The 13,089-nt window shown below is 36.8% G+C and overlaps 1 protein-coding gene across 1 annotated transcript in view; it reads right to left on the bottom strand.

The window, feature by feature from the left end:
* KHDRBS2 (KH RNA binding domain containing, signal transduction associated 2) overlaps positions 1-13,089 on the bottom strand; it is a 522,250-nt gene that overhangs the window by 167,660 nt on the left and 341,501 nt on the right. The window contains exons 5-6 of the mRNA XM_004580477.2: positions 12,561-12,688; positions 5,746-5,944 (exon numbers count right to left, since the gene is read on the bottom strand). Of these exons, the coding sequence (XP_004580534.1) occupies positions 5,746-5,944; positions 12,561-12,688 (327 nt within the window). The remainder of the gene's footprint in view (positions 1-5,745; positions 5,945-12,560; positions 12,689-13,089) is intronic.

Genomic DNA, 13,089 nt, shown 5'->3' with positions numbered 1-13,089 from the left:
GATATATAGAGATTATCTTCCACTATAGGACCCAGAGTTTATAGGACCAGAAACTTATACACATTTATAAACTATGGATAGAAAGTAGCAGGAAAGTACATATGTAATTTAAATGATAAACGTAACTGCACATTTTTAAAAGCTGAAAGTACCCTAAACATCACAAAATTCAGAAAGCAACACAATTTTTCTCATTAGTTAACAAACCTCTACTCCGACCTTACTTTTTAGAGGCATGATCTTTGAACACTTCTTTATAATAATTTTATAATAGTGTCTCCTTCTCTCTGCATTTCCAATAAAAATTTTTCAAAAATAAAAATAATTTTTTAAAGTGTTCTCTGATGTCCACATTAACTCTTGTAATGCAAAGAAATGGGTTTTTTAAAATCACCCTGTGGTTGGGACCCTGCACCTGTGTGGGAGACCCGGAAGAGGCTCCTAGCTCCTGGTTTTAGCTTGTCTCAGCTCTGGCCATTGCAGGTGCTAGGGGAGTGAACGAACAGACAGATGTCTTCCTCTCTGTCTCTCCTCCTCTCTGTGTCTGACTTTCCAATAAAAACAAAAATAAATCTAAAAAAAAGAAAACTGCTCTGTAAGTGGCCAATGTCATGGCATTATGGGTTAAGCTGCTGCCTGGGACTCCAGAATCTTAAATCAGAACCAGTACCCATGCTGGCTGCTCCACTTCCTGATCCAGCTCCCTGCTAAGGTGCCCGGAAAAAGATGAAGGAGGACCTAACAGAATAAAAATTCAGTGTTTTATCTCTAGCATGCTAGATATAAAAAAGTTGTCACTGATAGTTCTCAAATTATGTCTTTACATTTCATACTTTTTTGTTATTTAGACTATTGGAAAGGTCAGATATTTTGGGAAAACCTCTACCAAGACTTTCACAAGGCTCTAATGAATGATAAGGAAGTTTTCATAGAATGAATCTTAAGCTGGAAAGAGCACCCATATAAGATGCCAGCATTTCAGGTGGTACCTCACCTCACTAAGCCACAGTGTTGATTCTATGAAAATAAATGTTGTGCTTTAAAAACAGATTTTCTCTGAAGTGTCTCCTGTGATGTTTGTGTCTCACCATCTCCTGTTTTTTCTTTCCATTCCTCAAAATTCTAGCCGCTAGCATTGCTTGTGTGATTGCTGCTATACCATCTTAGAGGTTTCCTGAACTAGCCATGGCCATCCGTCATGTCTTTTACTGGAGCATGTAGAGTTTCTGTTTTACACTTAAATGATAAACAATAGAATATAGCATTTATTAACATTTATATGAAATATGTAAGTTATATGTACAGCTAAATTTTAAAAATCATGTGAAAATAGAATTAAAAGTTAAGCTTATTTTGGTGTAAAATATTTTTTAAAGTGTTTACAGATTTTTTTGTAATACGCTTCTTTCAAAAACTTTTTGTGGAAAAATATGCATGAACTAAAAAATGTACATCAAAATAAACTAACCTTGTAAGTCCATTCCTATGAACTTTTTGAAGCATAGTTGGATTATTCCAAAACACCATAATTAAATTGAGCTCAATTCCTTTCACCAAACCCCAGAATCCACAAAGATAAAACACTGTAAAAAATACTCTCTGCCTTTAGTGCCTATGAAATCTTGCCTGTATCAGATAAGAGCAAAATGATTTCTCTGATAGTGGGAAGGGTGAGAGCCCTAAATAGCTTATGCATGTTGTATGTTAATTGTTTCTCTAACTCTGGCCCACTAGATGGCAGGCTTTTTATAGTAGTCTGTGTGTTGAAGCACAGCCTGTATTTACCTGAACTCTGCAGATGAAGTGTTTTATCAAGACTTGGGAAATGTCTTATATGCTGATGAGATGATTCAAACACTGACTAGTGGCCTAGATGAGAAATGAGCATGCAAGTGGTAGATATGCATGTGGGTTCTTTGCTTAGAGAAAGCTCCATAAACGTACTGAGGCTGCAGACACAGAAAAGGGCAGGCAAGCCCCAGTTCCAAGCTTCAATTTCCTAATCTTAAAATAGCCAAAAACCAGTAACTACTTGACAGTACTGTCATGAGATTATGGAGTTAGGTATTTAAAACTTTCAGTTTTACTCAATCCCAACACATTACCCACTAGTGGATCTGGTAAGCTTAATATCTGGATGCATGGGTGTTTGTGTTGAAATGCACTTTCAATTCTGCAAATCAGCTTCAATCAGGCTGATGCATCTGTAAACTATAAATGTACCTTAGCACACAGTGAAAAGAGCTTTGAAATATTTAAATTCTGCGTTAGAGTGCATAACAAACTAAAACACCTTTTTTTTTAAAGACTCAGCTAACACTACTGATGGCTTTAAACAAAAATCTCAGTTACAGGAAGCCTTTGTCAGGCCATCTGCACGAAGTGGATTTGATTACCTATATACATTCTGTGTGGTCAGAAAGTTAATGCTGAGCCTCAGCAGGGGAGAAAGATCTCTGAAGAGTGAATTGACTCTCAGTGTGATTTATAATAAATGGAACCTTTTTCCAAGAAATTTTACCTGAGAGTTAAGAACTCCTTTGAGATTTCACCATCAACTCAGCATGGTGCTATTATTTTGTTACTGAGACACTTAAGCTTTTGTTTTTCCTACCCCTTATGGATGAATCAATGGTCTAAAATTAGAGTGGAGAGCAGCATCTCTTGAGCGCTGACCTGGGTTTAGTACTGAGTACTTCAATAACTGCTGACAGCTGCTGATCAGCATGTATTGAAGACTGTACGCACTCAGTCAATAGTTTCTGGGGAATGTTAATTAAAACACACGTGACAACCTTGAATGAAACATGAGTTTTTCAAAAATGATATCTATACACTTTACCTAAAATCAGTGATATAGTATAATAAATATATTTTGAGATGTCTTCCAACAGCATAATGTTTCCTGTCAGGAAACTAGTATCTCCTTCTAATTACCATTTGGTCAGGTCCCCCAGTAACCAGGTTTACATTGTGGGAGCTTCATATGCTCCCCGGCCTTGATAGTGACTCAGTGTTAGATCCAGACCTGATTTTTTTTAATTTATTTTTTTATTATTATTAATTTCATTGCATAATGTGACACATTTGTTTTTATGCACTGGAATTCCCCCCGCCCCTCCCCATTTTTAACCTTCAGTGGTCATATGTGATTGATTAGTACTAGACAGCTACTGGGCCTGGCTGTACAAGATTCCCCAACCTACAGATCTGAATGAAGACTGAGATAGCCAGCCAGTTTCTACTGGAGACTAAAGCTGAGTGCGAAAATGTAGCAGCCCCAGTGTGGCCATAGGAGAAACCAAAAACTCCAGCTGATAGATGAAAAAGGAACAGGAACTTAAAACAGGACCAAACTGGGTCGAAATCAGGGATGGAATTCCTCATAGGCTTTTGGTATCACAGTCCAGACCTCTCCTCCTAATGCCGGATGGCACCTCTGTTCCTGGATTTATGAACATTTATTCATGTAACACTCCTGTCAGCTATGTTTTCTTTACTAAACAAAAGTCTAAAGTGCCTTTGCTATCTGCACTCAATAATACTGAATTAATTCACAAAATGTAGGTAAATGTCTAGGAAGACAAATGGTTCACAGCTGAATAATACTTAGAAATGTTATATATGATGACATTATATATAGCACTGGTATTTTACTGGATGCCAACCATATTATAGGTGCTTAGGAATATTTCTAGTGCTTATAAACACTTATTTCTCATTTCAGTACAGTCTAGTAGGACGGAATATATGACCCCCTTTACACAAAAGAGAACTCCTAGCTATTGGCTGCTCATAGAGGTGGAATTCAAACCTTGAGACTGGCTATTGGTTTGGAAAGTCTTTTTTCTGTCCATCCAGAAACATTATAGACTGTGTCATAGGCCCCTCAATGGACCCGCCAACAAACTAACTTCCTGCTTCAAACTTTTCATTTCAATGGATGAATGAATGAATGAACAGATTTATTTTACCAGACTTACTTATTATTTAACCTATTTGTTTAGCTCGGAAACACTCAGAAAAACCATCCTTCTCTCGGCTTTTTCACACATTTTATATCTGTTCAATCCCCAAATTCCAACACATCATTTTCTTTTTCTTTTCGCCAACACATCATTTTCACAGCACACCAAGAATCTAGTGTCTTTTCAGCTCCCTCAAGCCGTCACTTCTGTCAGTGGCAGAATTTTGCCAGAAGTTGTTAGTGTCTCTTTCCCCATACTGTGCTTGCCCCATCCTTGTATCCATTCTCCATGATGTACGCAGAATAACCTTTTTAAAATGTGAGTCTTGCTCTTTTTTGCCTCATATTCCAGCATTTTTTCCCACTCTAAGTGTGAATGACAGTCAAAGACTACAGCTCTGCTTTGTCCACCATGTCCTTTTTCATGGGGTATATTTCTCATGTAAGTTTTCTCAGTAATAATTTTAGCTATCAGAAACTATATAAAACAAACATTGTGAAGACTACCTGATAGTAAAAGTCTGCATTAGGAAGACAACAACATAGTGGCAATGGACAACAAAACTGAGGAACCAAAACATTGCTCAGAGACAAAAAGTGATCCTATTATCCCTCTACTGGAAATCTGAATACTCAGGCAAGAGTTGGCAGAAACAGACAGTACCTCTGCTTTTTGGCTTGTAGACTTGCTCCAATAAGCTGCATGTTTTTCTTCTGACTTTACCATTGTAACATTTTCTAAGGTTTTAAATACTGCTGCCCGACACATAAAAGACATTTAGATATTTGGATAAATATCATCTGTTTTACCAGAAGTTATTTTTGTGGTTAATTTTTCTTCACTTACAATTACTGGCCAATGCTTTATAATTTCCTCAAAAACTAATATACATGGAATTCTTCGTGACAAGAAGAAACTATCCTTGTTTCATTTTAGCATAAAAGTTTGATTAAATATTAGTATGTAAGAAATTAGCATTCAATTTGTAAATATGTGTGTGGGTTCTTAACCAAGAAGCATGGTAAAAATGCGGAGTCTGTCGACACAGAAAACAGCATGCAAGCCCCAATTCCAAGCTTTAGTTTCCTCATCTACTAAAATAGTAAAGACTAGTAACTAGTTGCTAGATTAAAAAAATCATCTACTTAGAAGTTTCAGAATGTAGTAAGAGAAATGGTTACAAGAACTGTTACAGTAGGTAGCAGGCGGCATACTGATGACCTGGATTGCAAGCCAAAGGAATTCCAGAACCACAGTGATGGAGGGATAAAGTAAATGAAAGGAGATGTGAGAGGGGTGTTCAGAGACATGACCCAGCTTCTGCTTACCCTATGCTTTGTTGCATTCTTGTTAGCAATCCTGCCTCTTCCATGTGGTAAAAGAAAGATACATCAGTGAAAGCCCATTCTCATACATGGCCTGATATTATTACCAAAATTCACAATATGATCTTATTTTGTCAACTATTTTTGTGTTCTGTGATAGGCTTTATTATGTCCTAGAATTATTTGAACACATGGCAGTTCATACGATTATGTTCTGATTACACCTTCTCAGGATAAATCTGAATCATGAAGTATCAGGCATTTAATTAGCATCAATAACAATGGCACCTCTACAATGAAAGCACTTCTCAAAATGTTCTCATTTAAATGTGCTCCTTAAACTCTTGCAAATTGTTATATTACCAGCTATATCATGATATATGGATATTCTAAATGACCATGCTTACTAATCGATTTGTTTCTTCTTTACAACCAATTTCTGGGGTACTTACATATTCTTCATAGGCCTCATGAGCTGGAGGGGGCGGTGCTCTATATCCTGGCACGGCTGGGGTCCCCCGAGCTCGAGGGGTAGGCACACCTCTTGCTACTGGGGGCACTGGAAGAGATCCACGAGTCACAGTGGTCCCACGAGGGGTGAGAACACCTCGTCCAGGTGGTGGAGGAGGAGGAATGGCACCCCCACGGCCCCTGTGAGAAGCAAGTGAAGAGACAAAGAGCTGGAAGTAGTTCTACGGTTCTCATCTCACAGCTCCCATACAACAGAAGAAATCCAAATTTATTTCTGCATTTTTAAGCAGAGCTCATTTAGGTTGTAAAGTATTCTGACATTTATATAAAAACGCATTTTAGAAATACTGTGACTTAATTCTCATCATAACCATATAAAAAGCCTTGATATTCTCTGTAACTTAGAAAAAAAACAAAATAGAAAACATTTTATAGATTCCTAGAAGATTCAAATCATAGAGCATGAACTAATGTATTGCTTACTGGACCATCTACACTATGGAGCAAATATATAACTATGTCTCTCATGTTGGGGGTCACTGACAGTGATGTGCATTGGTGTCATTTAAGAAAAATAAGACCTGCTTTCACTTAAATAAAATGTGAAGCTAACCACAGTGATAGCATTTAGAGTATTCAACTAGTTTAAGTTTGAGGTCATTTGAAATCACAACTCATTGTCACTGATGTATCACTAGGGTCTGCATTAGCTTGTACAGTCCCCAACATAATATATTTCTTATGGTAACCACTGTTTAGCAGAATATATTAGCATTCTATAATTAAAGAACAGATTGAGTACTCTGTACAGCAGTTCTTTACACAAAAGGAACCTGCAGTAAAAGTGTAAGATCAAATGGTTGCAGCCAACTTTTATGGTATTCTGAGGCTGTTAGAAAGTTTGAGTGTTTGAAATCTTCGGGCAAATGCATGGTTATTTCACTTTTTATTATGTCTGAAAGGTTGGCCTCTAGAAAGTACTGCTTTCAGCAGGAACACTAAAGGCTTTGAGAAAAAAAATGATGATCATTGGTTGTCAACAATCATACTGTTTGGCTATATCCACACAGGAGGATGTAGGCTATGCTTTTTGCTATGAATAGAAGTCAGCTGGCTCTTTGTTGTTTGCAAAAACTGAGCTTTTAGGTAACGCTTTTAAAAATTTTAAATAGATTACAGAGATGATGAATAGAGCAACTATCAGAGAGCTTCTTGTGAACCAAATATATATAGAACACTCTTAGATTGTGGGAAGGTGAGACACAAAAGAACGAAAGGCTCAGGGTGGCTTCTAGCACAATGTATATGTGACTGCAATATCCTATGTTATCAGAGTAATACAAAAGCATATTTGTAAAAACACATTTTTTAAAGATATAAAGACTGATTTTATCTTCTCTGGGCTTACACATGTCTGTTCCCTCAACAAACAAACAAACTTATGTACATGTTTTAATCTTCTGTTCCTAGTTTCCTATTCAGTTTAACATTTTAATACAAAAATTTTTATGTACGTGTGGGGATGATAAATTATATGGTCATCCTCCTCTAAACTGTGTTCATAACTCCTGGCTACTATGTCTTTACAGATATCACTACATTATCACAGATAAATATTGTAACTACCTAAGCCTCAGGTGGATTTTTTTAATACCCAATCATAAAATGCGTATTTCTAAATTTGTACATATTTCTCTTGCCCTAAAATTATATAACATTTCCACATCAAGTCCAGCTTCTCATTCCATTCCTTCATCAACTGACTCCAAAACACATCTCCATAACCTGGTCTCTTCCACCTAGTTATAATCCCCCTTATGCTGTTTCCTTTCCTGTGAACATTAACCCGTTGCTTCCTCCAATTCAATTCAAAATTTACATCACCTATTTCACCTATTTCACGATACTGCTCTTGGCTAAAGCCACAACACAGCAGTCTCCTGTATTTTTCTGTTTTTCCAATGTTTAATTCTTTACTTCTCATTCCTTCCCATTACAGTAAGTCTGGTGCTTGTTTTTACCACTCTATTGATCACCAGTAGCCTGCCAACTACAAATCCCACTGGATGCTTTCACAGTTCCCAGCCACTGCTTCTCCCCATTATAAAGAAGACAGTGAGGCAATAGCTAGACAATGTTTATTAGACTTTAATGACTTTCTCTCCATGTCTCCTCTTTCCACTGTCTTACTCCTTTATAAGCTTCTGCTTGTGGTCCCATCTTGGAATTTGGGTGTCACCAGTTTCTTTCCTCAAGCCCTCTCTTCCTCTGAAGGCTGTGTCTCACAGCTATTGAATAACGATTATTATCTGTTTTCTTCCTAACATAGTGCTGTATTCAGGCTTATGTCACTTATATGAGAAGTTCCCTGATTTCCTTGCACATTAGATTACTTAAGATGACTTGGGGGATATTTCAAAAATCCCCAATTCCAAGTCAAACATTAATGGAATCATAACTTCTAGAGACAGAGAACCACATTAAGTTGGGAGAATGGGCCACTTCGAGAACTACTGCTTTGCAAACATCACCTAATTTAAACTTCTTCACACCTACCCTGGGTCATAATAGTAATCCACAAAACTGTAGTTAATTATAGAACAAATACAGTCTTCATTTGACTTTAAACTTTACCTAGTTTTATTGGATGATAACATCAATCTCTCTCTGGCCTTGTTCCAGAGAATTATCTTAGCCTTGGGCCACCATTCTTTCCCAATATCTAATGTATATTAATACCTACACACTGCCATGTGTATTTCGTATTTTTCTCTGTACTCTCGAACTTTCCTAGACATTTCTGACATAAACATTGGAATTGCTTTCTCAAAGGCTCGCCTGCAAGGAGTCGGCATCTCCCATCTTATCTCTGCCTGTATTTGTCAATATCTCTGCCTCTTTGGCAATCACCATCTCTTCCACATAGGTCAGTTATTACTGAGTTGTCTTTCTTAGAAACATGATTAGAAACAAATGCCTGGTTTGCAAGCTTTACTGGTTTTTGTATTCACTTATATTATAGTAAGCAAAACCCTTCAAAATCTGCCCCTAATGTGTCATTATCCTTCACATGCTTAGATTGCAGGATGTACAGATGATGTGTGCTAGAGAATTCCTAGATTGTCAATCTTCAACTCTGTAAAATAACTGTTATAAAATATATATGTAAAGCTGTGTTCTTGGGTACACATTACTATTGGAAAATAACTATACATATATATATTGAAGTATAAATTTGTTTAAGGGACATTTTCAGCAAATAATTATGACTTTTCAAGTATTTTAGGCATCAGCTTTTAAATGTAAGAATAGTTGAGTAACTTAATTTCAAAAATATGTGTAATTTCAAAAATCACTAATAATGTAAATAGTACTCATTAGTCCATGTCTTAGAAAGCTTTCTGATCAATGATTTTTTTTTTATTTTATGAAGTTATTTTCCAAATAATTTTTAATTGAAGATACATTTGTTCTGTTTGAGACAAAAAGTAACCAAGTTCTGTTCTATTTACTTTCATCATTTTTAATTTCATTAATATTAATAACATTTGGGATGTGAAATTTGATTTTCAATGCCAGTTTTCTTTTTAGGTATTATGTATGAGAACTGCATGATATAGGTAAGGTATTAAAGTTTTTCAAGTAATTTTTCTTTTTTCTTTTTTTTTTTTTTTTCTGTTGCAAACAAATAAGTTTATTTGTGAAGGGACCAGGTGAGCAGGGAAGGGAGAGGAAGGGGAAAGCACCTCCTAAGAGCCGGGAGGTGGGGTGCCTCTCGAAAGAGGAGGGAGAGAGAGACACCAAAGGTTTGAGGAAGGGTCTTGGGATTTTATGCCTCCCCTGACCCGTCCTTGTTGGGTGGGGAACCTACAGGTAAGATGTTCCCCATTGGTGGTCTCTTAGCTAATTAGAAAATGGGTGGGCAATGCTGGTGCCGCCCATCTGAAGGTGTGGCCAAGACCTGGATGGTCTCACTCCCCCCTCTTGAAATCCCACATCCTACTTCTGTAGGGGTAAGGGGCGACGGTGTCCTCTGGCTACTTCCTGCTGAATCAGGTCGTCGTTTGGGTAAGGGGCCCCAAGAGGTGTGGGATTCACAGAGAGATGGTCCAGGTCATCCAAGTTGCCACGGCAGAAGTTGGTCTGATTGCCATACAACTTTGCATGTTTCAAGGCCACCTGGATTCTTTTAAGACGGCATTTTAAAAATCCTTATCATAATGCATTATTACTTATAAAATTGCTAAACTGATTGGAATTTTAGAATAGAGACAGATATTTTAAGACTGAGAAGCCATTTTCTCTCTTTGAGTACCTCAGTTTGATATTCAGCTCCAGCTTCTAGTCAGCTTCCTGTTATGCATACTATGGTAGGCAGTGGTAATGGTTCCAGTAACAGTTTATGTAGCCCATCTAGCAAAACTGGATTGAATTCCCAGCTCCCAGGTGTAGCCTGACTCAGCCCACACCACTGCAGGAATGTGGATAGGAACCAGTAAGCAGTGGACCTCACTTTGTCTCTGCCTCTGATTTTTTCTTTTTTTCATTTAGAATAAAGCTCTACTGAAATTAAAGCCTTTCAGGTCCATCAAATACAGCAAACACTCTATTACATAAGAAATATCAATAGCAGAAATTTATTAATGTCATAATTTTATAATATCAAAAAGAAATATATGAAAAATATTCTCATTTCAGAGAATATAGGATAGTTTAAACATGTGCCCACTTGAAGGCAAAAATATTCTTAGGTTGTACTATATAAAACTACTAAAATGTGGATTTGGAGAATAATGAAAGTAGAATTTCATGTTATTGAATCCATGAGATTAAATACATTCAAAATGATTTGCAGTAATACCATTTCACACTCCTTCAGGCTAAGTAAGAAACATATAAAATCTAAAAGGATTGATCCAATTAAATATGTTTTTATTGATTCTTAACAATAACCTAATGGACTTAAATAGCATTACACATTTTTAAATTTTCAAAATATAAGAAAAATAGAATATTTTCAATTGTTCTTTATTTACAACTGAATTCCCAGAATTGTTATGTTCTCCTATTTTCCTTGGACATTTAAAAATCCAAAATTGTTCTTTAATGTGAAACCTTTTGGAATGATTATATGATTTGTTTAAAATGATTCATTTATTTACTTGAAAGACAATGTGATTATCAGGGACTGCCTTACTCCGCACATTCTCCCCTGCAGTCACTGCCCAGCCAGTTTTAGAGACAGCAGCCAGAAATTCAAACTAACTTGCGCCTATTGAGAGAGACCTGCGAAACGACCAGTTATTTCAGGTAACACTGCTGCTTCCAAAAGTGCACATTAGCAGGATGCTGGGAATGGGGGACAAGCTGAAAAACCAACACAGCACTCCAGTTCAGGACATGGTCATCCCGGGAAGCTTCTGCACTGTTGCACCAATGGCATGTACCTCTGAAATCTAATTATAGGTGGTGATTTTAAAAGAAGATTTTTAAATTTTTTATCAAAAGGGCAGATCTACAGAGAGAAGGAGAGACAGAGAAAAAGATCTCTTATCTGCTAGTTGATTATCCAAATGGTTGCAATGACCAGAGCTGAGCCAATCTGAAGCTGGGAGCCAGGAACTTCTTCTGGATCTCCCATGTGGGTGCAGGGTCCCAAGGTTTTGGATCTTTCTCTGCTGTTTTCCCAGGCCACAGGCAGGGAATTGGATGGGAAATGGAGCAACCATGACATGAACCAGCACCCATATGGGAACCTGGAGTGTACAAGGTAAGGATTTAGCCACTGAGACATCACATTGGGCCCAAAAATGGTGATATTTTGACAGTTGTCTTTAAAAACATTCTGGGTGTGGTTTCAGGAACAAAATGAATCTGCGAGTTATCCTTGTATCTTTTATGATAATTTTTATATCATGTGACACTATTTTAGATGTATTTTAGAGATTTCAAGGCTAATTATAATAGGATGAATCCTGAATCACTTTCTATGTAAAGACTATAAGAAATTATTTTTTTTTTTGCTTCATTGCTCTGCAAATAGATGCTGTCTGCTGATAGCATGACAAGCCTAGAACACAACATATAAATTCTAATAGTTTTCAATTTCCTTGCAATGTGAAGATAATCAAATAAAATTTTCTATGACCACCATAGACTTGAAAATTCAGACGAATCTGGACTTGAAATATCCTTATCAGGTATGAAGAAATGGTCTTCTAGATTTTTGGAATGAAGGCATATCTGTATATGAGTCAATCAATCACCTATCTATCATCTGTCTATCTCTGTCTCTTCCCATCATACTCAACCTATTTCCTACGTGGTAAGACAGTATAAATTCAAACATTATTCTAGACAAAGACAAACTCTTTTTTTTTTTTTCTTGCAAGGTCATACCTATTCAAAGAAACAAGTTGTTTTATTATCTGTGATCCTCAATTGTGGGAACAGATCAAGAAAACAGGAATCTCAAGATTTCTGCCTCATTTTCTAAGGATGCTGTTAAAAGTGTTCAAGCTGAATTCTAAAATCAGATCATCATTCTGTATTTTGGTAAGGTTTCTGTACCTGAGTTTCTCAATGATAAATCATGGACATTTCCAAGAATGAACTCAATGAGTTAACATACATGATATTCATACATGATATATAAGCATCCTTAGTTTGCATTTTTGTTGCAATGGTGATGATTGTTACTGATGCTGTCTATTCTAACCACGGCTTGTAGTAGGAAATCAAAGACCTGCCAACATGCTTTATCTAGCAATAACAACAACAAAAAAAACTAAAGTACCTTGAAGGAGTTGTGGGAGCTATTCTGATTCCTCTGCCTCTAATACCTCTACCACGACCAGACTCTTCGGAGCCATTCAAAAAAGATAATTCTCGCAGTTGTTCCTGACGAATTTCATCATTGTAGTCCTGGAAGACAAAAATATGATCAAATGAGTTAACACAAGGACAATAATATGAAATAGGTATACTTCAATCTTTTACTTTTAAAAGTTAATTTTGGTTTATTTGAAAGGTATGATGGAGGTGGGTGAGGAAGAGACAGAGAGACAGACAGAGAGAGAGATTGATCTTCCATGCCCAAGCAAAGACCCAAGAACACATGGTAGATCTGCATGAATGGTAAGTACCAAGATAGTTAAGCCATCATCTGGTAAATCCAAGTGTTCCAATTAGCAGGAAGCAGGCAAACAAGCAGAGGTGAGACTCCATTACAGACACATAATGCAAGCATCCTAGGCAATGGCTTGAAGACACCTGCCCCTAAATCCCTATTTTTACAAAGAGAAATTCAAGGTTTGTTTTTCTCT

Source organism: Ochotona princeps, chromosome 1, assembly GCF_030435755.1.
Source record: "Ochotona princeps isolate mOchPri1 chromosome 1, mOchPri1.hap1, whole genome shotgun sequence".
Lineage (NCBI taxonomy): Eukaryota > Metazoa > Chordata > Mammalia > Lagomorpha > Ochotonidae > Ochotona > Ochotona princeps.
The sequence above is the reverse complement of the archived record's forward strand: the minus strand, read 5'-3'. Positions and strand labels throughout refer to the sequence as shown.